Below are 27414 nucleotides of genomic sequence, written 5' to 3' on the forward strand. Positions count from 1 at the left end.
GCAGTTGGTGAACATGACTCGCTTTGTGATTTAGAATGATAAACTATAGAGTTCAGCGAGATCCCGCCAAAGATATTTCTATATATCGGGCGTATTTATTCCCTCTATTCGCGTCAAACCATAAGGTAAACTTAGCCCTATGCAGTGCTTTTAGGATTGGAGAGATAGAGCGGAAGCCAAAAGTGGATACGCAACCCCCCTACACCTGGCCCAAGGCAATTTAAGAGTGTTTGCCGTCGATCCGTTCGGCACCACCTGCCGAGGGCATGCAAATCATAGAGTAGATGGGCTTGGGGATGGAAAAGTCCTCTCGGAGCAAGTAAACTGAGGTCAGACGCCTCAATGCCGAAGCATAGAACTCAGATTCTCTCTCTTATCCAATGAAGGGGTATTAGGAAGGATTTTTCTAATTGACATCACAAGAGACAAAACAAGAATAAGAAAGTACATGCGTCCAGCGAAAAACACGACTAGCATTCATTAATAAATAGACAACATTAAATAAATAAATTCTTCTATGGAACAGTGGAATCCACGTATTAGTTCTCCTTCTTGACGTTCTTCTTTTGCTCGTTACTCTTCTGGCCGGAAAGCACCTCGGCCGCCATGTGAGGAGGAAGTGGCTGCGCCATCATGCCTGCGAAAAGACCCTCCTTTCGGAACGGCCGTGGTAGTTCTCGGCCCCACCAATGGATCTGGGTTTCCTTCGCCACAATGAATTCCTTGATACTAAAAACGGCTTGGAAGAGGAGGGGCAGTGTATAGCCCATGGTCAGGTGGATCAGCACTACGACCGCGGCACTTCCCAAAGTGATCTTAATATCGCGATTAATCTCGCCCAGATCATAATCTTTGTTCTAATAATGGGATGGGGAGGTTAGACGCCGGTTAGTCCTGCGGAGGGAGGACACGGAACATCCAAGTAGGTATCCGAATTACCGTTGTGGTTACTAGCTGTCCCTCAAGATGGCCAGGTTTTGCCTCGACATATCGTAGGGTTGTCCTATCTTTATTGGCATTAACAAAATAAGCTTGCATTTCAATCCACGGCCGTATAGAATCTAGAGGTACCATTCCTGCGCTTTATGCCAGTGATGAGCAAGAAATAAAACGCCAGCGTAATAAGTTGAGAACCTCCATATATGACTCGCACCCAGTATGCCACCGCTGGATTCTCGGTGTCGATGGTACCGGTGAAGCGTGAGACGAGGGTGAAGATGGCAAGATCGAGGAGCTAGTGACGAGATGAAGTAAGGTAAGTTAATCTCTCCAAGGAGGTGATGATGAAGTAATCTATTAATCAAGAACTTACAGGGCTATCCATGATGAGGAATCGTAGGGGCGGGGAAGATGGAAGGAAGAGCTGAAAAAAATTAGAAGGATGAAGAAGCTGAGCTCGTATTTAAGTTGGGAGCGAAATGGGAATACAAAAAATTCGATGTGCACGCGGACAATAACTGAGCCACTTGGAAGTGAACAGAAAACGGTGACTTGCTTTCTCGTGTTCCTTGCCGATTTTCCTTTCTCAACCATCTCATGTCAATTGTATTATTGTTCGTCTCGAGCGAGAACACGTCCGAATCGGAGCGCCGCTTCGATAAGGGCCTCAGTATATTCCAGTTGAAGGTAGTGAAGATGCCAGTCTATAGAAAAGGGCTTAAGGTGTTCCGATTAACCTCATTTCAATCCTAGGGAAAACTCGAAACTATTACGGGAATACCTCATCAATACCAGCAACTTACGCTCTATCAAGGAGACAAGCCTGTTGCTTCTCTAGAGGGTAATGAAGATGCTCTACTAGGGGCGTTTCCAGTTGAGAATTACATGCGTTTACACGTGAGCCTCTTTTATTCCCCATCCCCTCCTCTAAAGAATGCTTCTATTAACCATCACCATCTAGGTCGGCAATACAAATCCACACAAAATTAAAGGCCAATATACAGATTTATCGCAAGTCAAAAAATATGAGATGCCCGAAGAGGAATATGTCAAGCGGACAGGTGACTTTGTGCTAGTTTGAATACACGTACTGCAGGTCACTAATTGAAAGATTCATTGGTTGAAAGATTCGGTACTCGCCTTTAAGCAGCGCAATAAGCTTGGAAGATTCTCGGATGCCGCATCATCTGCATCAATGGAGGATGAGGAGGCTTTCAAGGACGAGGCTGCAAATATCCAGGTTGGCAGTAGATGCGAAGTGATGGTAGGCGAGGGACATTTGAAACGGCGTGGTACCGTGCGCTTTGTAGGTGAGTGTGGCATCCTTCCAAGCTATTTTCGGTAAAGGTGGCTTAACTCGATCCCCTTTCATTCTTCCAGGCCAGACAAAGTTTAAGCCAGGCTTCTGGGTGGGGGTGGAGTATGACGAGCCACTGGGGAAAAACGATGGAAGGTAGAGGGTGTACATTATTATGTTAGACTCAATTCCATTGATTCTTAGCAACCCTTTCAATTAGTGTGGATGGAGAGCAATACTTTGAGTGCCGCCCTAAGCATGGGGCATTTGTGCGGCCAAACAAGGTTACCGTAGGCGATTTTCCTGAGCTCGATCTATTTGACGAGGAGGATGAGCTTGAGGAGCTATGAATGGGGTCGGCCGGGGGGAATTCTCTTATTCGGGGGACATTCTTGGGGTGAGGTGGCGTCCCCGGTTTACTTCTAAGAATAATACAACCAAAAGGCCCATTGGAATTATGTTGTGGACCTAAGCCAATTCTCTTTTCTAAATACAAGACTATGCGAGTGAGATAGTTCGCGTTTTAGGATGTTCGGCTGAAGATGGTTGCTAAAGAGATCGGCTGTTTTATTATTAAAGGATGGGAGGAGGATCCTAAATAGCCTTTGAATTTTGAGGTTGGAAAGAGTCTATTCAATATAGCTCAAAGTGGAGTCCCGATGGGTGCAGGAGCTAATAAAATTCAGAAGTAAAACTTTTGGCCGAAGCAAGCTTCGCAGCATACCTCGATTTTGAGAGATCGGTGGTTGTGTTACATTGTAAATGAAACGCGGGCGCTTTTAATATGCAACAACTTAGTTAGATAGGGTTAGGTTTGCGGCCGATTTAGGTCTGCTTAGATGGATTCTGAAACGTACTAAGAATCTCACAATTCAGCATTAACAAAATTCACTTCTAAGTGTCTTAGGGCGCTATGTTGAAAACATAGCCAAGACAACAATGGAATCTCATGTATATGAATTGAGCCGATGACTTTTATGTGTCAATGAACCATTCAGATGGCAATCAATCTGATGATGCCATGGATGTTCTTCCGCTAACCTTGCCAGCTTAAGGCTAGGTAGGAAGGATCATTCCTTAAGATTGGAGTTGGGAGCTGCAAAAATGAATTAGCATAGATGCTGGGAGAAATGATATAGTTTGTGGGGAAAATTATGGAGGAGAAAAGCTACGATGAATAACGTGATACCATCCAGGTATGATCTTGTTCTTCCTGTTTACCCATCTGCAAGAGATGAGAGGGTTAAAAATAGTGTAGGCTAAATAGAAAAACCGTAATCTAATTTTGAAAAGCCTTGGCTATTGCAGTAATTCTATATACAGCCGGCTGTGATCGTTGGGGGAAAATGAAGCCGCTGCAAAACTGGTTCGCAAAAAAATAAGGCCGCCCCAAAGTCAATATGATAGCAATGAAGCAATGAAACTCCGCACAATCGCTCTTGGTGAGACGATGATGAGGGATTAACCATCAGCGATCGGGTAGAGATGAAGCAGCTTGCAGTGCAAATCGTCGTGAGGGACGAAGGATCTAGGCGCAATCAGATTGCACTCATTAAATCAAGAGAGGTGCTACCCAAGAAACAGGAGGCCCTCTATACGTTAGGTCCTCCACCAATGATCGCCCCGGAACTCGGATCATTCAGCAATAGGGTACTAGACGACACAAGATGAGGGTAGACGCGAAAGCGATCTAGATGCTCAAGATCTCTCATGATCAAAAGCGAAACTGTTTGGTTCTGGCGAGCTGAATAAAAAATCTAGAAAAAACCAATGAGTCATTTTCTCGACGGATCTAAGCCACATGCACTGCTGATTGGTTGGAAATTGGAAAACACCGGGTGAGTAAAATTTCGAAAAAATTTTAAAAGGTGGTCCACCAGTTGGCGCATAGCATCTCTCTCTCTCTTTCTTTTTTTTTTTTAACTATCTTCACAGATAATTTCCTTTCTTGTCGTAGCCCTCTAATTATCCCCTCTATCCCTTGTATTTTTCCAATTTTTTTATAGTGTCTGAAAGTTGTCCGTTAATCTATTGTGTGATTGATTTGTCTTTTTTCTTCTCTTCTCTGCCTGCCCATCAACCAGCCATCATTCTATCTGCATAGCTTTCTAATTGATGCGCATTGGTTCTGCACTGCTCTTATGGCCTGATCGTAAGAAGTGGGACATGGATGAGATGCCCTCGAAAATAGTAAACCCACCTCGAGGGTTGTCGGTTGAACAAAAGAAATATAGCCTCGCTATGCTGCGTGCCCTCAAAAAGCATCGCGATGCTGCTCCTTTTCTTGAACCGGTTGACCCCGTTAAACTCGCCATTCCTGACTATCCCACTATCATCAAACATCCTATGGACTTCAGTACACTTGAGAAGAAACTCACAGGCGATCAGTACGCCGACGTCTCTGAAGTGATTGAAGATTTCCAACTCGTCTTCAACAACTGTTATATTTACAATGGGAAGCATTCTGTCATTGGGCGGATGGCTCAGAATTTAGAGGAGGCATTCCAGAAACAGATAAAGCAAATGCCATCCAATGTAAGTCCTCTCTTAAAGCATCAGTGTAGAAGGGGAGACATGTGGCTAATTTGATCATGCTGTTGATCCTTGTAGGCACGCAATGATCCATCTACAATCAAATCAGAACCTGGATTAGAATCCCCCGCAGTGGCTAACAAGCGGCCAAAGCATCCCTCCAAGTCGCAATCTCTGCCCGTGATTCGCCGATCATCCGAGGGTGATCGTCCCAAACGCGAAATCCATCCACCCCCGCCCAAAGACCTCCCGGAATCGCCCAAGCGCCCTCGCAAAGCCGATCCACAGTTACGTTTTTGTGGAACGGTGCTGCGCGAGTTGAAGAAGAAGCAGTACGCCGCGATCAATTACCCCTTCTTGCTGCCGGTTGACCCGATAGCGCTAGGGATTCCGGACTACCACAAGGTGATCAAAGAGCCAATGGACCTGTCGACCATCGAGCGCAAGCTGAACTCGGGCGAATACCGGAACGCCACGGAGTTTGAGGGAGACGTGCGTCTAATGTTCCGCAACTGCTACTCCTACAATCCCCCCAGCAACCCCGTGCACCAAATGGGCCAGCAGCTGGAGGAAGTCTTTAACCGCAAGTGGGCCGAAAAGCCCGCCCCCGCACCTGCGCCTCCCCCCGCTCACACACATCAACACCATCACGAGGAGAAGGAAGACTCGTCTGACGATGATTCGTATGATGGTATACTATCTAATTTCTTTAGTGTGTTCTGTGTTTTTACTAGTGTATATACGCGCGATAATTTTTTGTATTTATATATTTCCCCGTTGAAAATGGTGTGTAATGATATTTTTTTTTTCTTAGACCGTGATAAGCAAATTGCTGAGCTCGAACATCACTTGCAGGTGATGTCTCAGCAGCTTGCAAGCATGAAAGATCGCAAGAAAGAGAAGAGAGAAAAAGACAAGCGCAAGAAGCTGAAAAAAGTGAGCAAACGCGAGAACGGCGGGGTGGCTGCAGCCGGCAAAGTCGCGAAGGAGCCAAAGCGGCGTGGGCGGAAGCGCGAGTTTGCCGATCTCTCCTTTGAGCAAAAGCAGGAGTTGACGGACCTCTTCGGGCAGCTCAACGAGGAGCAAATTGCCGGCGCCCTGCAGATCATCCAGGAGAACATGCCTCAACTTCAGGTGAGTGTGTCTAGTATTCCTTGTCGAGGCGCGAAGACCGGGTTGGACTCATGTGTCCCGCCTTTTCATTGCACCTAATAGAATGAGGGCCAGGAGGAGATTGAGCTGGATATCGACGCCCTCGATCCCCATACACTTCATAAACTCTATGAATACGTGCGCAAATGCACGGGGCCCAAGCGAAAGCGCGCCTACTCGACGGGGGACACCGACTCGAAGAAGCCCAAGACGCGCTACTCCGACGAGGAGCAGACTCGCAAGATCCAGGAGCTGGAGCAATCCTTGGAGCGCTTCGAGACCCACAATGGCAGTGGCATGAACGGGGGTATTGGGGGGATGGTGCGGGACGAGGATGATCGGCTGTCGAGTAGTGGAAGTGATAGTGATGATGGAGAGTCGAGCAGCAGCGGAGACGAGTTGTAAATATATACCTTTTATCTTTTTGCCTTACCTTTTCTCTTTTTAAAAAAATTCTTACTAGTTATTTTCTTAGCTTTATATTTTTTTTTCAAAGTTTTTTTTTTTTCCTTTTTCTTTCAGTGTTCGTGTGTTATTACATTTTCCTTTTCTTTGATAGTTCCTCATATAAAAAGATATTTGACATTTTAGCAGCAATTTTGGAAGCGTTTTTTATTTTTTTTTTCCAGATCCAAAATATATTCTTATCCTTTTATTTTTATGTTTCATGATTTTTACTATGTAAATGCCCCTTCATTAAATAAAAAAAAAGGAAAGTAACCAAGACCCCACGCCCTAAAAAGCCAGGAACGGCTACTTGCTGAACATGGCTCGGTACATCTCCTTCTCTTTTCGCTTGTGTCCCTCAAGTGCCTTGAGCAACTGGACCCGCAGTTGGCCCACACTCTTTTCCTCGCCCATGCGCACCAGCTCCTCTACCTCCGCCAGTCCCCTCTCGAACTCCCCAACGCCCATCAATGCTTGTGCCAGCCGATACCTGGCCTTGACATTCCCCTTATCCTCTCGCAATATCCGCTCGCACACCTTGACAGCCTCCCTTGAGTTGGTTTTCACCAGGCAAGCAGCCAGATTCAGCCGCAGCACGCCCAGCAGTGTCGCCCTCTCCGACATCTCTTCATCGCTTCCCACGAACCTGCCTTCGCCGACGGTGGCTTGGTCATCGAGATACTCAAGGCCTTTAGAGTAGGCGAATTGGGCGGCGGCATAGTCGGAAGCCTTGAACAGGGCATTCCCCTCGTCGCGCTTTTTAAGTGCCGCCTTCAGCTTTTGGCCGGCCGACTGGAGTGATTCTTTGAACGAGAGGACCTCGACCTCGAATTTGAGCGTGGAATTGGGCGGAATCAGGGGTGGGGAGCCAGATTGCCCATAAGCTTGCAAAGAGAATTAGTCGAGAATTAGTCATCCAGCATACACACATCCATCTACATATAGGCGCCAGTGGGGAGCCACCTCTCTATCATATAGCACTTGAATAAATACCATAGTCGGGCTCACACAGCAATTCGGCTACCTCGCCCACTCGCATCGTTTTCACCCCTAGATCCCAGCCTTTGATGACCTGCCCGCGACCGAGATCGAAGCTAAATGGGGAGTTTCTGTCGCGCGATGAGTCGAATTTTTCGCCGGAAGGATAGAGGGTTCCCGTGTAGTGGACTATCATCCCCGAAGCCAGGGTTGTCAGTTCGAGCCTAGCCAAGTTTGGAGCGTGGGGCAGGATGCTTACCGGAGACACGCGAGCCGACCGGGACATGGTCGCGGTCAGAAGGCCTAATCACGCGTTTCTTGAGACCATGATCGTCGGTCAGCGAGACGAAATCTGCGGAAAGCTTGGAGTCCATTGTGGGGGAGGAGAGGTGGTGAATTAGTCAAACACGAAGCTAGTCAAATTGAAACAGAAAATCTCAACCAGATCGAGTTTCAGATTGATAAACGTTTGAGTTTGGCAAGAGGAATGGGGATCCCTTATTGGTTTTCTTGATTTCTACTGGTAAATCCCTTCTGCCTTATTTCTCCACTTGTGACATATTCCTTCCCTCGCCCTTCATGATGCAACAGCTATGCGCCCTCCCGCGCTCAGCTTCTTCATCCGAACTAATGCTTACGCCGCCGTCCCAGCAAACGAGCAAACTCAAGTCCGAGCTCACGATCCGGCACTCCTTCAGTGGCGATAAAGTGCGACCTCTGCGCTCGACCCATACGCCAACACCTGCATCGTCTCCCACGCCCGTTTCCGCGGCCGATTCTCCCGCGGCCGCTTATGAGGAGGAGAAGCGGAAGGCGGAGAGCAGGCGGAGAAGCAGTCTGGACATTGTGGAGCTCTTAGCAACGGAGACGTTTCGATATTGGATGATGTGCTTTTGCGTGGTGAACTTTGATTTGGAGATTGGGCAGGGTAATCTCTCGGGCTCCCTTTACTATTGATGATTCCGCGGATGATTCTGATTGATATGCTGTCTTTCTTCATTTTCTACGGCTGCCCAATAGCCCTCGAATCTATCTACCCCCCCACTTCTGACTTAACGGAACAGGAGAAGAAGTCGATATGCTTTTGTGCCTTTCCGGACTCGAACGTATTTGAGGAGGGCGATACCGTCTTCAATTTTCGCATTCGATCAAGCGCATGCAACCAGAAGGTGGAGTCGGCCTCGGCATCGATCTATGATCGCCAGTTCCTGTATGGATATGTGTTTTTTCGCCAGAAAAAGGACATGTCCATTCGGAGAGGATACTACCAGGTAAACCCTCTGCCCCAGGCGGGAATACCTTCCTAGCTGCCTTGGCATTGGATACGGCTCTCTTATTAGGGGTGGATTACTGCGTGGAAGTTGACGCGCCTTCTTTTTTTTCTCCTACGGTCGAGTAGAAATCGCTCGTCATGTTATCCCACCTCCCCTTCACCGGTCTGTTTACTCGGCTAGTCTCCATCCTCGGCCCCGCTTTTTGTGACGTTGGGAAGCCGATGCTTGAGGCCGCGTCGCATACCATAGCGAGTTGGAAACCGCCCTCTCCCGGCAGCAAGTACGAGCTTCCATTTCTAGGGCAAATCCTCCATGTCGAGCTCCCAGACCTACACAAGCCGCAATTGCTCGAGAACACGTGCTTCGACATGGCAACCTTGAGCCCCGACTCGCAGGTCCTCGCTTCCACCCCTCCCGCTTCGCTCTATCTAAGGTTTCGGGATGTGCTGGAGGATCTCTGGCTCTGCTGGGAGCTGATGCTGCTTGGAGAGCCTGTTGTCCTGGTGGCCCCGAGTCCGGACGTGTGCAGTGAAGCCGTCATGGCCCTCGTGGACCTCATCAGCCCGATCCCGTACTGCGGAGACTACCGGCCCTACTTCACCATCCAGGACGCAGACTTCAAAACCTATGTAAATAAGGGCAGAGTACCGGCGAATATCATATTGGGGGTCACGAACCCCTTTTTTATCAAAGCCCTAGAGCACTGGCCAAACATGATCCGAGTGGGAAATCCTAGGTCAAGGTATGCCTTCGGCCCCGATCTCTATCGGGCTTATCGGATGAGCAACGCACCTTTTACATGTTTACTCTTTCTATCCGCCCTTCATCGAACGCTGTTCCAAACCCCCAGCCTTTTCTAAACATTTTTTTATGTCCACTTTTTCTAGAGATGTTGTAGAGCGCATGAATGGCACCTATCGCCATTCACAGCAGAACGGTGGCCCAAAAACCGCAAAACAAGTCAAGCAGGTGATGGGCGCCGCGATGGTGAATGCCATGATGCGCCCCGCTAACAGCCTAGAGTTTGTGCCTGGGGTGGTGTCGAAGCGGAAGGGCATTGTGGAAAAAGACCGAAATCTACTGCGACTCTTGGCTGAGGCCTCCGCAAGAGGCGATCCACCCCGTAAGTGTCTCCTGAGCAGCTCTCCCGGCGTTTCCCAACACACACTCTCCGGTGGACCCCCTTTCTCTAACACCCTACCTTTATACTAGCGCATATTGTGAACAATATTCTTCGCCGACACTTTGCAGAGTTAACCAAGAAATTCCTGGCGCCTCTGGAGTCCTATTTCACCACGCTTATCCCCACCAAAGTAACCCTCTCCTCTAACAAACAAACACCCCGGATACGCCCATTTAACCAGGAGGATTTCCTTCAAACCTTGCCGGACCATCTCCCTCCCTCCCATAACCTTCCTGCGGTTCGTACGAACATCCGGCGGTCCGCCACCGAGCAGCTGACGGCCTTGTATTCGCAGTTTGTAAAATGTGGGAATTTTGCCACTTGGCTGCGGGTGAGAACGGAGCAGGCGGAGCGGGAGGTGAGGGGAAAGTACTTGAAGGCCCTCTGCGGCTTGGATATTGCACGGTGGATACAAGGGAGGCAGGAGGTGGAGATGATTGATCTGCTGCTTAGGGTCAAGCAGGAGCTTGTACGTATCTCTATTGGGCTGCTCTCCGCCTGTTCTTCCTGTTATTCTCGACCTTGTTTTAATCCTTAAGGGGGCCTAACACTCTAACACGTCTCTTTAACTTGTAGAACGTCGCTGAGCGGCAAAAGGCCTCGTTCCATGAAAAATCAGACGGAAAGCTCGAGGCTTTTGGTATTGAGGAGGATGGTAGCGCGCTATACGCCCAAAAGGAATTGAGATTGAGCCAGCGGCAGGTGGAAAAATTGCAACGACAGGCTGAAAAAATTGTCAAGAAGTTGCCCAAGGATTTAAGGGACAGTCTAGGAGCTGGAACTATTTAGCAATGCTTTTTTATTTTCTTATTTTATTTTTTTTTTATTTCCTTATCTTGTTATTGCTTTCCTCTTTGTCCTTTTTCTTTTCTTTGACTCATAGAATAGACACGAACTCTTTTTCATCATTTTTTTCTTTTTTTTTTTTTTGTTAAGATTCTATATATATTCATTCTGTTCTGCTTTATATATGGTTCTTTTTTTGGGTTGCCTTTTTTTTTTCCCTTTACTCCGTTTTCATTAACTTAACTTAATAGTCATTTCCTCATATGCTAATGCGAAAATAATTTTCATGCTCATCCTACATAATAAAGTCCCTCCTATCTCTTCCTTAGTTTCCTTTTCCCCAGGATCGGGGGGTGAGGGGAGATATTAGCGCGATTAGGAAAAAGATAAAAAAAATCAGGGACAGGAGTGGCGGAGCCTACTGAAATCTTAATGCCCATATGTAAACAAAGCTAAAAAATTTTTCAACGGCAGATACTATGATGACACCGATGAAAAACAGTCGCGAATCTTTCTACGGTGTTCTATTGTCTAGGACACAAAATATAAGTGAAAACAATAGTGAAGTCCCGTAGTTTTTCTTTGTTTTTTCTTTATTCCTTTTTTTTTTTCTTTATATTTTCATTTTTCTAAAATATAATCATGGCAGAGAAAGCTGGTAAATATACACAGGCTTGCGCCGATTCCCCCTCTTCTCCTCAGAGAACGGAGGCGTTGGTAGATAGAGTGGAAGCTAACCATCATTTTCTTCATGTCATTTTTCTGTAGTTGGTATTGATTTGGGAACCACCTACTCGTGCGTTGGTGTCTGGCAAAACGACCGTGTTGAGATCATTGCCAACGACCAGGGTAACCGCACCACTCCCTCCTATGTCGCGTTCACCGACTCCGAGCGTCTCATTGGTGATGCCGCTAAGAATCAGGCTGCCATGAACCCCGAGAACACCGTGTTCGATGCTAAGCGCTTGATTGGTCGTCGCTTCAACGAGAGTGAGGTGCAGTCTGATATGAAGCACTGGCCCTTCACAGTTGTGGAGAAGGATACCAAGCCTTATATCCAGGTTGAGTACAAGGGCGAGAAGAAGCAATTCACCCCTGGTAGGTTTTCATCATGTTTGCATGCCACCGCCTTCCTTGCGGGCGACCCCAAAGCACAGGGACTAATTGCGTATTGTTTCTTTCTTCACAGAGGAAATCTCGTCCATGGTCTTGATCAAGATGAAGGAAACCGCTGAGGCGTACCTCGGCACCAAGGTGAACAACGCCGTCATCACCGTGCCCGCCTACTTCAACGACTCCCAGCGTCAGGCCACCAAGGATGCCGGTCTCATCTCTGGCTTGAATGTGATGCGCATCATCAACGAGCCCACCGCCGCCGCCATCGCGTACGGTCTCGACAAGAAGGCCGAGACCGGTGAGAAGAACGTGCTCATTTTCGATTTGGGAGGTGGTACCTTCGACGTGTCGCTCCTCACCATTGAAGAGGGCATCTTCGAGGTCAAGGCCACCGCCGGTGACACCCATCTTGGAGGTGAGGACTTCGACAACCGCCTCGTGAGCCACTTCATCCAGGAGTTCAAGCGCAAGCACAAGAAGGACATCACCCCCAACCGCCGTGCCGTGCGCCGTCTCCGCACTGCCTGCGAGCGTGCTAAGCGCGTGCTCTCCTCCGCCACCCAGACCTCGATCGAGGTCGACTCGCTCTTCGAGGGCATCGACTTCTACACCTCCATCACCCGTGCCCGCTTCGAGGAGTTGTGCGCCGACCTCTTCCGCGCCACCCTGGACCCCGTCGAGAAGGTGCTCCGCGACTCCAAGATCGACAAGTCCCAGGTGCATGAGATCGTGCTCGTCGGTGGCTCCACCCGTATCCCCAAGATCCAGAAGCTCGTGTCGGACTTCTTCAACGGCAAGGAGCCCAACAAGTCCATCAACCCCGACGAGGCCGTCGCGTACGGTGCCGCCGTCCAGGCCGCCATCCTCTCGGGCGACACCTCCGAGAAGACCCAGGACCTGCTCCTCCTCGACGTCACCCCTCTCTCCCTCGGTATCGAGACCGCTGGCGGAGTGATGACCACGCTGATCAAGCGCAACACCACCATCCCCACCAAGAAGTCCGAGATCTTCTCCACCTACTCCGACAACCAGCCCGGCGTGTTGATCCAGGTGTACGAGGGTGAGCGCGCCCGCACCAAGGACAACAACCTGCTCGGCAAGTTCGAGCTCACCGGCATTCCCCCGGCCCCCCGCGGTGTGCCCCAGATCGAGGTCACCTTTGACGTCGATGCCAACGGTATCATGAACGTCTCCGCCGTCGACAAGACCACCGGCCGCTCCAACAAGATCACCATCACCAACGACAAGGGCCGCCTGTCCAAGGAGGACATTGAGCGCATGGTGAGCGACGCCGAGAAGTACAAGGCCGAGGACGAGGCCGCCGCCTCCCGCATCCAGGCCAAGAACGGCCTCGAGTCCTATGCCTACAACCTGCGCAACACCATCCAGGACGAGAAGATCGCCGACAAGCTCGACGCCGACGACAAGAAGAAGCTCGACGACGCCGTCACCGAGGCCATCAACTGGCTCGACGCCAACCAGGAGGCCGAGAAGGACGAGTTCGAGCACAAGCAGAAGGAGCTTGAGCAGCTCGCCAACCCCATCATGATGAAGCTCTACGGCGCTGCGGGTGGTGCTCCTGGTGGCTTCCCCGGTGCTCCCGGAGGCGGCGCCGCCCCCGGTGGATTCCCCGCCGACGGATCCGACAACAACGGCCCCACGATCGAGGAGGTCGACTAAGCGGAGGGCGAGGAGAATAGACGCATCGGATGCTTCTAGAATACAAAAATATACTTTTGGTTTAGATGGCATTTATTTAAAGAGGAAAAAAAAAACATTCTCTCATTGTCTCTCCCCACTTCGCTCGCACTTTTTTTTTCTCTCTTTGTGTATAAATTTTGCTTCTCTTTTCTTTTAAGTTAATAAATAGATTTAGAATCGAACGGGATGATTTGCTGCCCTGCCGGCCGAGCTCTCTCCTCAAACCCTAGTCGGGCGGGCCAGGCTATTTCGGGAGGAGGGGGAAAACGCGGAGAAATGGCCCTGTGTTGCCACCGGCCAAAGCCGTGTCACCGGCCAAGTTCTATTTTTCGACATTAAGGTTCTCCTGAGTTTCGGGTCCACTTTTTGCTCCCATGTGCTTGCCTTAAAAGACTCTCTCGCGCGCGCTTCCCTTTCTGCTTATCTCTCCTCCTTAACCTAAACATCGCTTCCCCCCTTCTTCCTCCTGGATTGGTTCATTGCTTATCCGGACTCCATTATCTCCTCCCGATTTCAATCGCTCATCTCTTAAGAGAATCCTCTCATCTCTACCCCCCCCCCACACACTCTTTCTGTATTTCTCCCTTGCCCTTCTCCGCTCAGATGCATACGAATCACTTTATAACACGTGGAGTACTCCTCCTCTTGGCCATGGCGTTCCTTGCTTACGCGCAAAGCTCTGCTCCTGTCCCTGCTCCTCTCCCTGCTCCTGCTCCTGCTCCTGCCCCTGTTCCTCCGCAAAACTTGGCATGTAGCACCCAGCCCGCGCCTGCGGATGCGAAAGGAGTCAATCTGCAGAGTAATGTCACCAAGGTTGGAAATGTGGACGTGAAGATCGCCGGGCTCTTGACCGTGGACAATATGTGCCAATTCACCGTGCACGACTTCACATACGTATTCGCGCTTCCGGATGTAAGTAGAGCCCCTTCTTCTATATAGATCAACCTTGAATCGGGGCTGACCGTGGCTCGGATCTCACATATTACAGAGCTATTGGTATGGAAGTAACAGCACAGATCCAAAGGCCATCTCGGTTGCTATGTAAGTATCCTTGTTCATATTCGGCCGACAGTTTTAATTGACTCTGCCCTTCCAATGGCTTGCTTTCTGTCCTGCTCGCCCTCAGTTGCCCTACCGCCGTCGGACAGAACTCGGCCACGGGTAAAGTACAGTTCACGTTGTCGCCCAACCTTGATTTTTCACAGTTCAGTGTGATCAAGCTGTTCTCGATGGCGTCCAACCCACCCGTCATGGTAGCGGTGGCTCAGATTCGTCCCCTACCCTCACCAACCATGGATAAATCTGTGCTGGGAAACACGATCCCCGCCTCTGTTGGGAGAGCCGAGATGAATTGGGGGCTGAGCGCCGCGGTAGGCTTGGGCTCTCTGGTATTGGCCGCCTTGTTCTGAGTGAAGAGGGCATTGCAACTGTATAGCACACTTTAATTGTTATTTCCTCTGTCCCTTGAATATTTATAGATTTATATCTTTCCTTCTTGTTTCCCTCATGGCCTCGTTGTCTTTTTTCTTGGGATTCACTGACGGCTTCATCCTAATGCTTCGACTCGATATATAACCGTTATTTAATTCTCTACTAGTACATTCCCACTAGCCAACCATCTTAAATACCATACACCAATAAACCCTTCCCTTATTTATTACCTTGAACAAGAAGCCCATTATGTAGAAAGAAAGAAAGGCATATCTTCAGCTTTCGGATTCTAAACAAGTAATATCGGCGTAGAATCGGCATCGATGGGCCGGTTTATATAAGTGTAACTTACGGCCAGAGCATTTTGTCCAGTTTTTTGCCGTGGCTACGACCTTAATAAATTCATCTGCCCTAACCTCAGTGCAGGACACCTGCCATATGAAAAGATTATAAAAATAAAGAATTTTTAACGGTTCCAGTAACAAAAATGACAGAAACTAAATGCCACCGCAGAACGTGGGACGAGGCGCGGTCATGTTAAGGAGTATAGTAAAAATAATGTGCAAGTTAGCAATGCGGCACCACTTTTGCGTTGAGGGCTTCTTCCAACCCCGTGCTTCGAATTACTTTTTGCAAAGACAAATTGCTAGTGGGATGACTCGCATTGGCTTAAGCAATGGGACAAGTAAACGGAAAAATGGTTTTGACAGAATCGTTTTCTTCACCCTATCATTGGGAATAAAAATGAGAATTGTACTAATGACCTCAATGCGATCATTAACATGCCTATGGTAAGTTTCTCTGAAAAAAAAAAGTTCATACGTTTAGATAAGACTATGGTGGAAGGCAGTTTGAAAACAGTTTTGGATCGAATTTTATGCGAATGTAAAGGCAAAAGGGAGTGAACATTAATTCCGAATCATTTAAGGGAAGAGAAGGGATTATTTTTCAGGAACGCGAATTCATATCCAGTTCCAGGAAAACGGTGGCAAAATACATCACTCTGTGACATCATTCGCTTTTATTTCTGAGCATTTCCAAGAAATAAGCAAGCGCTACCAACTGCACTTCCACCCTCGATTCGGACAAATAAAAAATCATGGCGTACAACCAACCCCCTCCCGATTATGCCACCAGCTCCTCTCACGATCCGCTCCTAGGAGCCCATCAACACGACGATGTGCCCGATGACTTCAAGTATGGCGTTAATGTCGCGCAATCGGACATTTCCATTCGCATGGGTAATCATTTCGCTGGTCGCTGATCATGATCGTGAATTTCGATTCTAACCCAATGGACTCCAATCCCGATTTAAACAGATTTCGTGCGCAAGGTGTATATGATTTTGACGAGCCAGCTCGTTGCAACCACAGCGGTTGGCGCAACGATGATGTTTAGCCCCAGCATTCAACAGTGGTCTCAGGCCAAGTAAGTGCTGCATCTCTGCATCTCTTTCTTCAAAACCCTTTTTTTTTCGAGCTGATTAACCGGAATGCGGCTCACTTTATCGGTAGCCCGTGGATGGTTTGGGTCTCCATGTTCGCCACATTTGGTGTGCTGTTTGCGCTCTTTTGGAAACGACGATCGGCTCCGACAAATTACTATTTGCTTGGTGCTTTTACGCTTCTGGAGGCCTACACGATCGGTAATGCGGGTAAGTGTCTAGCCAATATGGATGCTTTTCTCACCTTTGTAAGCGCTAAGCAATTTACGCCGCAGTGAGTTATTTCGACTCGCTCGTGGTTCTCCAGGCCCTTGTCATCACGCTCGGTGTTTTCATCGGGCTCACCCTCTTCACCTTCCAATCCAAGTACGACTTTACCGGACTCGGCCCTTAGTATGTCTTATGGACGATCTGTTTTCCTCTTTGCTTTTCGCATACTAATCCCCAACCTCTTAGCCTCTTTGCAGGTATCTGGATCCTCATCATCACCTCGCTGGTTCAAATCTTCCTTCCCTTCAACCGCTGGGTGGACCTTGGAATCGCTATTGGAGCCACCGTGCTGTTCTGTGGATACATCCTCTATGACACATACATCCTGATCCACCACATGAGTCCAGAGGAGTATATCATGGCAGCGGTATCTCTCTACTTGGATGTGATCAACCTGTTCTTGAGCATCCTGCGGATTCTAAACGACTTGAACCGTGACTAATGTATACACTAGCAACTACACATCTATCTATCTATATTACACTGATAAAAGCACGCCACCTAAATTTCCCTGGCTCGCGTTTGCGTCGCAATAACTGTACCGTCCACCATTGCTTTCCTTTATATTAATTTTTTTCTTTTTAAATGTTTTATTATATTACTCGAATTAAAACCTAATAAAACGTAGTAACGCCATTGTTTATGGAACAGTATTAACGCGTGATAGGAAAGTAGAACTACAACGGCCCCCTGCTCTTTTTCATGACAGCAATAGACCGGCCAAACCGACCGCCATGAGCTCGAGCACGGGGGCGGCCTGGATCAGCGCCGCGCTACTTCTCACCGACGGAGTGGCACTTGCACTGGCAATGGAACTTGTCCCTGTGATTTGCACCGTTTGCGCGACGGTCTGAGCCACGGTTGCGTTGGGCATTGCCGAGGATGCGGAAACACAGAGTTGGGACACCGTCGAGTCCTGCGCCTTGCGCTGCTCCATGATAATGTAATCGTCGCCGCAGAGATTATAGCAAGTGAGGATGTCTTTTTGGCGCTGGCATTGGCAGGCAAGGTCCGACTGGCTACAAAGGGATGCCATCTGATTGCCGCGGTTGATGCACGCGTCGAAGCTGGATAAAGGAGGAGGATGGCGATTAGTGATGGTCGGGAACCGTAAATAATGAAGAGATAAAATCGAGAAAGTGTACTCCATTTACTAACGATAAAGGAGAGGGGAGGGAGGAGGGGGAGAAAGGCCCTTGCTAGCGGCTACTTACTTGACTTTAGCATTGCAAGCGCTTACACTCTCCGCGCATGCGAGCAACACTACGAGAAAAACTGCGAATGCAAATGACTTCATTGAGGATGTAGTTCTTTGAATAGGGATGCAGAATTGAGAAGGCGGTGCTGAGGGTTGAAAAGAGAGAGAAAGGGAGAAATCAAAGGGAGCCTTTTGCAAGACAAACACCGCTCCTCAGGACGTTAAAATTGCATACGGCCATCCTCAATTTAATTTTCATATAACCTGGAAAAGAAAATTGGATCGTGATAACCGCTTTAAGGTCAAATGGCCTTGGGCGGTTTAATTAATGAGCCACTACCAATCTTAAGGGCAAGAAGGAAATTTGCATTAGACTAAACATCCGGATTTCCTATTCGGACGGCTTCCAATTTTGTTTTGACCTTCGTGTTTAATTGATACATACAGCTTTCCTCTCTCTGTCGAATTCCAAAACAGGCGGGGAAAAAGTCGTGGCAGGACGCGCCAAACGCGCTGTCACCGCTTATGGAGGGGGAAATGGGATCGAAGGTCGAATAGAGGCGATGAAAATCAAAACTGGAAGCGCTAATAATCCCAGTTTAAGTTGATGTCCAAGTGAAGATTTCGTCTCAATTAGGACTGGATTACGGGGTGAAGATCTCTATCCGTTTAACATCGATCCGCGATCCCTATTTCACCGACTCCTTTGTACAGGTTGTTTAAAACACCCAAACCTCAAGCATTCATAGCTTCTTGCCCACACATCTTCTCAGCTAGCCGCAGGCCAAATGCAGGAGTCTCCAAAGAATCCATGGTCTCTACGATATGTCATCCCGTACTTTTCTTGCCTGACATAGAAATGCAGTAGTGCTTTTGGATGCGGCCCTTTTCTCCCGGCTTTCGGCAATCGCAATTGCACCCTTGCCATCAGCAAAGTTTTAAAACAAGGACAACTGAGAGAGTGGTTACCTCTGCCCTCGCCTGCATTGCATCCTCTGTAACTGGCCATTCAAATCCCTTTTCATCTGCACTTAAATGGCCAAATTATGCCAAATGAAGGAATAGCTTGGTCTCTATAGTAAACAGCTCAGCATGCACCAAGCGATATTCGCGTGCTATTCAAGGTCTCTCCGTCGGTCGACATCCAAGGAGTAGCCTATGCCTTCCATCCTCTCCTGGTAAATTATACTGATATAGAACGAGAAAATCTATTCAATTTAACAATAGTGAAAAGAAGAGTGAAAAAAAGTAAAAGAAACATACAATTAAAAAGCAAAAGAAAAGAGAAGGGAGTGGGGGAATCCACAGAAGAAAAAAGGAGCATAAGATGTCTCATATATAAAGGAAACAGAATATCGCCCAAGCCGACGATAAAAAGTATCTACCATACACAATGGAGAGGAGGGGGAGGAGGGAAGAGGGAGTAACTAAACGCAAGCGAGAGAATAAAAAGCGAAGAGAAAAGAAACAGCTAACGTAAAAAAAAAAGAGAAAAGAGCACCCAAATGAATCTAATTTTCGTAATCTCCTTCGATTGCAGCCGCAGTTGTCCGCCTGATACCCTCGCCCAGCACCTCTTCAAGACTTCTATGGCGAGAGAGCTCGGTGAGCACGCTCGCGTCTACCGGGATGATGGATTTGCGTCGGAATTGCCCCGCCTGTCCCTCGCTTCCCTCCATCTGCCGGGCACCACTGTCGAAGTGCTGCAGCTCACCGTATATGTCGGTTCCCTCTTCGCCGCTCGCCCTCTCGTCCGCTGGTTTCGACGACTCCGGTTCCGCGGAGAGGGCTTTGTTTGGCGAGAGAGGCGGAGTGGTGTGGGACAGCAAGGAGGAGGGGGGCGCGCGCAAGTCGTGGGTGAGTGCAGGGCCACTGTTGTTCGCGTTGGACGCTCTATTCCCCTCGAGTCGCCTCCAAATCTCTTCACGTTCCATTTGCCGCCGCTTTTCCCTAAAAGAGTGGGGCCGAGGATGTCGGGGTTAGTCTTGGGCCTCAACCATTTGAATCCAAAAATAAACTCAGAAGAAAAACGAAACAAACTCACATCTGGCGGCTGATTCGATACCGCTCGGTGCACTCGCCGAACAGCCGACTATCCGCCGTCATGAAGAATTTCAACGCGTTCAGCATCATCGACTGGATCGTCCGATTCCAATGGTTCCGCGAGTTTTCGTACAGGGCCGGAAACACGATTGGCATGATGGTGTCGACATTTTCGCTCATCAGCCCGATAATGTATTCGTGCTCCTGGCTCCAGTAGTAGAGGGCGCGTTCTGCTACCTGAAAATGGTGGCTGGAAATGCAGCGCGAAAGTTGGTGGAAGAGGGGGATCTGAATCCGCTGGAACTCGTGCGGCTCGATGGCGTCGAGAATCTCCTCCATCTCGTTAAGGAACATGACCTCCTTGGCAGAATTCGTCTTGGGCCAGAATCTTAACAACCCAAGAACCACCTACGCATGAAGTCACGCACGCAGCACAGCACAGGGGTCAACAAAAGATGAAGCAAAGAATAGAAAACAAATAAAATTCCAAGTGGAGGCTCACCTCTTCCGTCAGGGCCGGATCCTTCTCCAAAAACTGCACCACACAGTATGCAAGCTGGGGCTGATAGATCGCAAGGGATTTTGCCTTGTGCAGGGGGATGAGCACTCGGGTCAAAAAGATTTTGTGCTCTTCTTTTAGCGGGAGAGCAAACCCGTTGATAATACTAGTGTGTGTTTTGGGGGTTGGTTAGAAAAGGGCTCAGAGGCTAATCTTCGGATAGGGGGAGCAGGGGCAATTACCTTCCAAGGATTTCTAGCAGCTCTGCGATCCCATTGTGTCGCTCCGTCTCGTAGATGAACTGGAAAAAGATGTTGTTGATGGACTTGCGGATAAAGGCGCGCAGATTCAGGAATTTCCCATAGATGCGATGGAGGGTGGTTTTTAGGAAATCACGTTCCCGGGGATCCTCGCTGTCAAAGAGCTCCAGCAACTAAATATATTCAAAAGGGCGATATTAGTCACGGTGGCTGGGTGCGCGTCGAAAAAAAAAACCCAATCGTTTACCTGGAGGATAAATCGTTGGTCGATGTACCGCTTGGCCAAGTTGGTATTGAACTCGGGTGACTCGATAAACCGCAGGAAGACTTCGTACACGATTTGAAGATGTGGCCAAGCGAGTTCCAGCACCGGCTCATCCTCCTCAGGATCGAAGGCATCTCCCGTCGGGTTAACTTGGGGAGGTATTGTCCGGAAGAGGTTTGCAGAAAACTAAATGGCGAAATAAAGAAAAAGAAAAGCCCACAGGTGAGAGCTGCTCCAATCTCAAACGTACACATCCAATAGCTTGGAGGGTCCAATTACCATGGAAACCATTTCCGGGTAGACGTGCTCCGTGATAACACCTCGATTGCACGAAATGTACTCCAGAACTTCCGTCAGGGCCTGCCGCTTGATTTCCTTTCCCTCTAACTCGGAGGCCGAGTCGGAAAAGTCAAACACAATGGAGCATTGCCGGATCTTCTTCAGAAGCAGATCCTGTCGCGCACTTGGAATCACCTCTGAAGAAAATAAGGGGCATCAACACAGGCAATATAACCTCCTGGATAAACTACAACACATACCATGGAACCCGTTCAACCGCTCCAGCTTCACTTTTTGATTCTCGGGCACATGGAATCTGGAAGAGCTCTGTCGCCGCGGCACTTTGCTAATGGGTATCGCATCCTTGGGAGAATTTTTCAAACGACCGAGAGGTCCACTTTTGGGCACCTCCTTTTCGGTGGAGCGAGGGCTGGTACTGTGTCTTGCAGCTTCCATGTAATTCTAAGGCAGGACACAACCAATGTTAAATGAGTTATGAAAGCAGACTGAAAAAACAGGCGCTCACCCCATCTATGTTTTCCTCTGCATTGACGATAATAACAGGTGCAGGAGAGCCGATTCCACTCAGCGGCCGATCGGATTGACCGTTCGCATATTCCTACGAGGATAAATTCAATGCTCCATCAGAAGTAAGAGTCAAGCAAAGACAAAAGGTTACCACTCTTTTATACATCACAAGCTATTATATATAAGAAAATTTCGTCAATGCCAGATTGACAAAAAAAAAGATCTAGGTGCGAGCCGTAAGAAAATCTGCAAGTGAACAAAGATGCAAAATTCGGTTAGCAACTTCTTGATTCCATCCATGAAAATAATCATCCAAGGCTTGACGCCCATCATCCACATCATCATCCAGCCATTTTAGAGGAAAAAGCAAGACTGACCTCGACTACTTCAACCGATTGGAGACGATGAAGCTTAAATGAAAAGATAAGAAGAGAGAAGAATTTTAACAAGCCCAGTATATAATATTAAGACACATGCACTTTCAAAGAGATAGACACCCGATCCTCATCTCAACTGCTTTCATCCAAACAAATGATAGAGGCAATAATGCTAGCAGAACTTATATATATATATGAATAGGATGGGCTAGACAAGAAAAGAGGTTGCACTGCCTCGAAAAATAGCTTCTGCGAGTCAAGCGACTATGTTGAGTGCAAAATTTTTGATCACGTCACTGGTTTTTTTTAAACTTACTCTTCTGGCTCCTAGTTCGTATTCATCCCGCCGAATTTGCACCCCTAGATCGCTTTAGCAACAGAAGTGATGGTGAACCAAGATCAGCAACAGCAGGACAAGGTAGCCTCCATTCCACAGCTTTTTGGCGAACTGGAGCGCGTCGTCAAAAAAGAAGAGTATGAAAAGGCCGTAAAATTATGCGACAAAAGTAATTCCCTCCCTCCTACTTCATTGCGTCATCATCTAATTCTAATATTTCCAATCCTAGTCCTAAAGCAATCACCCAATGATGCCGATGCCCTACGCTGCAAAGCTGTAACGCTTATTCGTCTCGAAAAGTATGACGAAGCGTTAGGGGCCCTTGCCCATCTTCCCTCGGATGCCAGCGAGGAGGCAATTTTCGAAAAGGCCTACTGTCTATACAGAACCAACCGCCTTGAAGAGGCCATGGAATTGATTAAGAAGCGGCGAGATTCGGAAAAATCGCTTCAATATTTGGAGGCTCAAGTGGTATGTCTCCCGCAAGAAATTGGCAGCTGACATGGCTTTAGAGATTATTTATTTCATGGGAATGTATATGCTAGTATTATCGCAAAGAAGACTATCAGGGTTGTCTACGGCTCTACGAACAGTTGCTTAGAGATGCCCAAGATGAACATGAGCGGAGCGATATCCTCACTAATATGGAGGCGGCTAGGGCTGCGTTGCTTCTTTCGGGCGGGCAATTGGAGCAGGAGGTAAGAAAGCGTATATCCATCTGATACTCTGGGACGTTTGGACTAATACCTTTGGCGTGAGTAGAGCATTGTGAATAATAAACAGAGCACGTATGAGCTCCTCTTCAACTCAGCCGCGGTCCACCTCAGTCAAGGGGATTTGGCGGGAGCGGCCAAATTGCTTGAGAAATCAACGCGTACGTTGGATGTGTTTGTAGATGGGCTTCGCTCCTCTCTAACCATTTTTGTCTCTATTCCTTAAGAATTGTGCAAGAAGACCCTGAGCGAACAAAAGCTAACGCAGGAAGAGATTGATCAAGAGATGGCCGTTATCCTCGTGCAGCTAGCCTATGTATATCAACTACAAGGTCGGCACTCCAAGGCTATCGAATTGTATCAAACGGTACTTAAATACAAGTATGTATCCAGGTATATTCGGAGCTGTCTCCATGGTCTGACACTATATTATTTTTTATTCTGGATAGACTCGATCCTGCCACTGCTGCTGTAGCAAATAATAATATCGTTGCCGCCAGCAGCATCGCCTCTAATCTTGCCTTCGATGCTGCCAACAAGCTGAAACAGGCCACCAAGAAGCAAGCGCAAGCCAAGCTGCTGAGAACCCAGCGCCACATCATTGCGATGAACGAGGCTCTTCTTGCCCTTCACATGGATAAGTTTGCCGTTTGCCGCGAGAAACTACAGATGCTTATTCAGCAGAACCCAGACATGGACGAGCTTTGGGTCGCTATGGCTGCCTGCACCCTGAAGCAAAAGAAGGTCTCAAAGGCACTCGAAGAGTTACAGGTGAGCTCCCAGAAACGCAAGCGCCCCTGCTTCCTTCGCCGCGGCTAACCTCTCTTGTCCTTACTAGAAATATGCCAAGGCAAATCCTTCCTCTCTCGCCATCCACTTTGCCATCATGCAACTCCAGCTTCTCCAATCCCAGCAGCCGAATACCGCGATAGAGACCCTGGAAAGATACCTCTCCCACGTCTCTGCGCCTCTTAAGCCCGGCGTGGTCGCGGTCCAAGTATGGCTCTACCAACAGGCGCAACAGACGGAAAAAGCGATGCAATGTCTTGAGGAGGCGATGGGGCAGTGGGCCAAGTCCGGCAAGTCGATCAACACCCGCAGCCTACTGAGGCAGGCGGCTCTGTTCAAGCTGAGATCTGGCAAGCAGCAGGAGGCTGCGAAGGATTTGGAGGGATTGGTCCGGGAAGATCCGCTGGACGCGCGGGCGGTGGCGGCCCTCATCGAGGCCTATGCCGCATTTGATCCAGCCAAGGCGGAACAGTACGAAAGCGCCCTACCAGAAATGGAGTCCCTGATGGCGCTCGATGCAGAGCAGCTGGAGGGCTCTGTTCCTGGAGTGCGCGGCAGAAGCTACGGCAAGAGCAAGTTGGAGAGCAGCGACCAACGCCTCCTCGCCCAGAAGCTGAAAGCGAAACGCAAGAAGAGAAAGCCTCGTCTCCCGAAGAACTACGATCCCAACAAGCAGCCCGATCCGGAGAGATGGCTCCCTCGGCGAGAGAGATCCACCTACAAGATGAAAGGGAAGAAGAAGGCGAACCTCCTCAGGGGGTCGCAAGGCACAGCTGTGAGCGGAGGAGGTATTGGCGGGACAGGAAGCGCTAACATCTACAAGGGAAGCAAGGACGAGCCTGCAGAAGAGCAGCAGCAGCAGCAACAGGCGCCGAGCTCAGCCGCTTCCTCAAAGAAGAAGGAGGCTCCGAAGAAGAAAAAGAAGAAGGGGAACAAGTGGTAGAGGGGAGGGGGGTTGTTGACTTGTTTGACTTTTGCGTGGTCTACCCAAACTCAATAAACATAATAGTTATTTATTTGGCTTGAGAGAGAGGGCTTGTGGGTAGCAGCGTGAGGTGAGGAACCACGCAACAGCATGGATGTTTTCTCCAAACACCACCACGCACAAGCTTTAAAATTGATGGGGTCAACCGTAAATTATGGCGTTTTCGAAGCAATAAGAACAAGGTTTATGTCAACACGATGTCGTAGGCAGTCACGAGCAGGCGTGCAGGGTTAAGGTGTGTCACGTGGGAGGGCTTTGGGTTTGCGGTGGACGAAGGCCTCTTTGACATGGCCACGCAATGAACACTATTTCCGCAATGACTTGAGGCGAGCCCGCCCCCCGCGAAGACCGGCTTCGGGGAATAGGGACTGGGCCGTCCATTTGGGGCAAAGATGCCATAGCGCACAAGTTACAAACATCCCCGACCATTTTCAAATACTGGGGATGCTCTGACACGATTTGATTGCAAACGGTTCTGATTGCGAGGGCGCCAGGGGGTGGGGGGGGAGCGAGCGCGGCTTAGGGAACGGCCGCGCGAGGATGAGGTTGTATTTCTAATCGGCTGAGACGCGCGCGTATCCCATCAAATCGCAAGGCCGTTTGGCCACCGCACGTTTGGGAGGATCCGAACGAAAAGAGTGACTGGCAATACTTCCGCAAAAGGCATGGATCGCGTGTCCCCATTTTTTTCTGCACTTGCTCTCTTCCTTTTCTGCTATAATGACGGGGGAAGATCTGTGCTCTTTGTCACGCAGGGATTTTTTTTTTTGTTTGCAGCTACAGTTTTTTTTTTATTTAACTTCCCAGGTTTTTTTTTAACTGTTCGCATCCTCCCCCTTCTTTCCTTTCTTCTTCCTCCGCTTCTTCTCGCGCTCCATTTCGGCCGTCATCGCATGCCCCCCCTAATGTGAATTCCGAATTGCCTTTCCATTTCACGAAATCGCACGCATCCCTCAACCATTTTCCCCCACGCAAAATCTAACTTATATATCCGCAATACTATACACCATATTATCCCTAGATACAAAAGCCACATATTAACTTATAGACGCCATGTCAATGAACTTGTTCGCTGAGCCCCCAGAGGACTTTGCGGTCCACCTCACCTCGCGGCTGTTCCCCCGGGACCAGCCCGCCCATCCCATGCAGCCTTACCCGTCCAATGCGCCGCGCGAGCCGGCGAGCTCGCTGCTGCCCTCGCCGACCGAGTTCGACGCCGCCATCCAGGACTACCTGGACTCGCTCTCTCCCAAGAAGCGCGACAAGGCCGTGCTCGACCGCGAGACCTACAACCAAATACTGTCCGTTCTGCTCGAGCCGCGGAGCACCCGGGTGGCCACCGCCCAATTTCGATTCTGGGCAAAACGGATGTTCACGCTGGTCGTCGGAGGCGCGGGGCAGACTCTGGTCTGTCACGACGACAAACCCGTGGCGGTTAGAGAGGATCTCTACGAAATTATGTCCAGGTGCCACCAAATGGCTTCCCACGGAGGCCGCGACAAGACTAGCGCGCTGGTAAGGCGGCAGTACTCGTGGATTCCAAAGGAGCTGATAGCTCGCTTTGTGCGCCAGTGCCCACACTGCAACGCGAAACGCTCTGGCGGGCAACGCCTGCCGCAGTCCTCCCATAACCAGCCCTCCTCCCCCTGTTCCCCCATCTCACCCAGCTCTACCTCGGGGGATACTCCTCCCTCCTCCGCGATCTTGCCCACCAGGGAGAGAGATCCTTCGCTCCTCATGCTTTTCTCGCCGCGCGAGCCATCCAGGCGGCTGGGCGATTTCAAGACAATCTCGCCCACGTACGAGCCCCCCTCGGCGCCCCTCTATCTCCCAATGAGCGACCAGACGGCCGAACAGGACACCCTGGGGATGGGGCTGCCGGATGAGATGGCCTTGGACGCGGCCGCGAACGAGTGGTGGAACATCTCCGCGGTGAACGACGTGTTCCTTACTCTCCCCCCGCATCTCTTCTTCTCCAACTCCTCCTCCAATTTCGCCGCCCTCGCTACTCCCTCAAAAAACCTCTCCTCTTCCGGCGAGGAATCCCCCAGAACGCCGCCCTCCCTAACCTCCTCTCCCACCCAGTCTTTGCCCGCGGCCACCGACCCCTCCATCGACTCATGCACCGCATTGGCCACCGCAGGAGACACAAGCATGGATTTGAATTATTTCTGGGGAGGGGAGTTCGGCCGGCAGGCCGATGACTTGACGGACTTCGATAGGGTGATGATGTCGTCCGGCGGTATTTTTTAGCCAAGCTGTATTGTATTAAAGGCCCTACCTATTTTGATATCTATCTATCTATAACATAATTCTCTTTATCTATTATCTATTCCCAGTAAATAGTTGTGTTGTAAATGTGTGTTTTATTCTATACTATTGGGTATCCTATGTTTCTTTTTTATTTTTGTAAACAGTTTTGTCCATATCTTTGTTGTTGCTCTCAGCGTTACTATCTTCCTTTCCACTCCCTGGCCTTTTTTTTTACTTTTTTACCTTTTTTTACTCTTTTAGCTTTAAAGTGGTTTGTGTTGGTGATTTCTGTAAATGTAAAGTATTCTATGCAAGCATCCATCACTGTGCAAAAAGGT

The 27414-nt window shown here is 49.1% G+C and overlaps 13 protein-coding genes across 13 annotated transcripts; 8 read left to right on the forward strand and 5 right to left on the reverse strand.

The window, feature by feature from the left end:
* Positions 1–539: 539 nt before the first annotated feature.
* Positions 540–1324, reverse strand: VTP21DRAFT_6112 (uncharacterized protein; the record flags this gene model as incomplete). The annotated part of the gene is made up of 4 exons (XM_069396708.1): positions 540–857; positions 940–1007; positions 1072–1234; positions 1313–1324. 4 exons carry the CDS (start codon positions 1322–1324, stop codon positions 540–542), a joined length of 561 nt encoding a protein of 186 aa, XP_069247381.1.
* Positions 1325–1536: 212 nt separating this feature from the next.
* On the forward strand, positions 1537–2586 carry VTP21DRAFT_6113 (uncharacterized protein; the record flags this gene model as incomplete). The annotated part of the gene is made up of 6 exons (XM_069396709.1): positions 1537–1626; positions 1693–1836; positions 1901–2000; positions 2067–2249; positions 2320–2392; positions 2457–2586. The coding sequence occupies 6 exons, from the start codon at positions 1537–1539 to the stop codon at positions 2584–2586; spliced, it is 720 nt and encodes a 239-aa protein (XP_069247382.1).
* A 1118-nt stretch (positions 2587–3704) lies between these two features.
* On the reverse strand, positions 3705–3948 carry VTP21DRAFT_6114 (uncharacterized protein; the record flags this gene model as incomplete). Its single annotated transcript, XM_069396710.1, has 2 exons — positions 3705–3764; positions 3835–3948. 2 exons carry the CDS (start codon positions 3946–3948, stop codon positions 3705–3707), a joined length of 174 nt encoding a protein of 57 aa, XP_069247383.1.
* Positions 3949–4351: 403 nt separating this feature from the next.
* On the forward strand, positions 4352–6325 carry VTP21DRAFT_6115 (uncharacterized protein; the record flags this gene model as incomplete). The annotated part of the gene is made up of 4 exons (XM_069396711.1): positions 4352–4771; positions 4847–5459; positions 5583–5902; positions 5984–6325. 4 exons carry the CDS (start codon positions 4352–4354, stop codon positions 6323–6325), a joined length of 1695 nt encoding a protein of 564 aa, XP_069247384.1.
* A 348-nt stretch (positions 6326–6673) lies between these two features.
* Positions 6674–7719, reverse strand: VTP21DRAFT_6116 (uncharacterized protein; the record flags this gene model as incomplete). Its single annotated transcript, XM_069396712.1, has 3 exons — positions 6674–7251; positions 7361–7534; positions 7605–7719. 3 exons carry the CDS (start codon positions 7717–7719, stop codon positions 6674–6676), a joined length of 867 nt encoding a protein of 288 aa, XP_069247385.1.
* Positions 7720–7924: 205 nt separating this feature from the next.
* On the forward strand, positions 7925–10591 carry VTP21DRAFT_6117 (uncharacterized protein; the record flags this gene model as incomplete). Its single annotated transcript, XM_069396713.1, has 6 exons — positions 7925–8273; positions 8366–8616; positions 8745–9361; positions 9507–9742; positions 9832–10271; positions 10379–10591. 6 exons carry the CDS (start codon positions 7925–7927, stop codon positions 10589–10591), a joined length of 2106 nt encoding a protein of 701 aa, XP_069247386.1.
* A 639-nt stretch (positions 10592–11230) lies between these two features.
* Positions 11231–13384, forward strand: VTP21DRAFT_6118 (uncharacterized protein; the record flags this gene model as incomplete). Its single annotated transcript, XM_069396714.1, has 3 exons — positions 11231–11246; positions 11357–11686; positions 11778–13384. The coding sequence occupies 3 exons, from the start codon at positions 11231–11233 to the stop codon at positions 13382–13384; spliced, it is 1953 nt and encodes a 650-aa protein (XP_069247387.1).
* Positions 13385–14008: 624 nt separating this feature from the next.
* Positions 14009–14814, forward strand: VTP21DRAFT_6119 (uncharacterized protein; the record flags this gene model as incomplete). The annotated part of the gene is made up of 3 exons (XM_069396715.1): positions 14009–14317; positions 14394–14446; positions 14532–14814. 3 exons carry the CDS (start codon positions 14009–14011, stop codon positions 14812–14814), a joined length of 645 nt encoding a protein of 214 aa, XP_069247388.1.
* Positions 14815–15935: 1121 nt separating this feature from the next.
* Positions 15936–16992, forward strand: VTP21DRAFT_6120 (uncharacterized protein; the record flags this gene model as incomplete). The annotated part of the gene is made up of 5 exons (XM_069396717.1): positions 15936–16077; positions 16156–16264; positions 16351–16490; positions 16556–16673; positions 16737–16992. 5 exons carry the CDS (start codon positions 15936–15938, stop codon positions 16990–16992), a joined length of 765 nt encoding a protein of 254 aa, XP_069247389.1.
* Positions 16993–17250: 258 nt separating this feature from the next.
* On the reverse strand, positions 17251–17847 carry VTP21DRAFT_6121 (uncharacterized protein; the record flags this gene model as incomplete). The annotated part of the gene is made up of 2 exons (XM_069396718.1): positions 17251–17617; positions 17765–17847. The coding sequence occupies 2 exons, from the start codon at positions 17845–17847 to the stop codon at positions 17251–17253; spliced, it is 450 nt and encodes a 149-aa protein (XP_069247390.1).
* Positions 17848–19259: 1412 nt separating this feature from the next.
* Positions 19260–21788, reverse strand: VTP21DRAFT_6122 (uncharacterized protein; the record flags this gene model as incomplete). Its single annotated transcript, XM_069396719.1, has 9 exons — positions 19260–19698; positions 19793–20199; positions 20294–20456; positions 20533–20723; positions 20798–21001; positions 21095–21291; positions 21355–21556; positions 21621–21713; positions 21774–21788. The coding sequence occupies 9 exons, from the start codon at positions 21786–21788 to the stop codon at positions 19260–19262; spliced, it is 1911 nt and encodes a 636-aa protein (XP_069247391.1).
* Positions 21789–22384: 596 nt separating this feature from the next.
* Positions 22385–24781, forward strand: VTP21DRAFT_6123 (uncharacterized protein; the record flags this gene model as incomplete). Its single annotated transcript, XM_069396720.1, has 7 exons — positions 22385–22505; positions 22566–22807; positions 22882–23034; positions 23099–23210; positions 23277–23430; positions 23499–23820; positions 23888–24781. The coding sequence occupies 7 exons, from the start codon at positions 22385–22387 to the stop codon at positions 24779–24781; spliced, it is 1998 nt and encodes a 665-aa protein (XP_069247392.1).
* A 1095-nt stretch (positions 24782–25876) lies between these two features.
* VTP21DRAFT_6124 (uncharacterized protein) lies at positions 25877–27076 on the forward strand (the record flags this gene model as incomplete). The annotated part of the gene is made up of 1 exon (XM_069396721.1): positions 25877–27076. One exon carries the CDS (start codon positions 25877–25879, stop codon positions 27074–27076), a length of 1200 nt encoding a protein of 399 aa, XP_069247393.1.
* Positions 27077–27414: the final 338 nt, after the last annotated feature.

Source organism: Calcarisporiella thermophila (genome assembly GCF_041956535.1).
Source record: "Calcarisporiella thermophila strain CBS 279.70 unplaced genomic scaffold VTP21scaffold_25, whole genome shotgun sequence".
NCBI lineage: Eukaryota > Fungi > Calcarisporiellomycota > Calcarisporiellomycetes > Calcarisporiellales > Calcarisporiellaceae > Calcarisporiella > Calcarisporiella thermophila.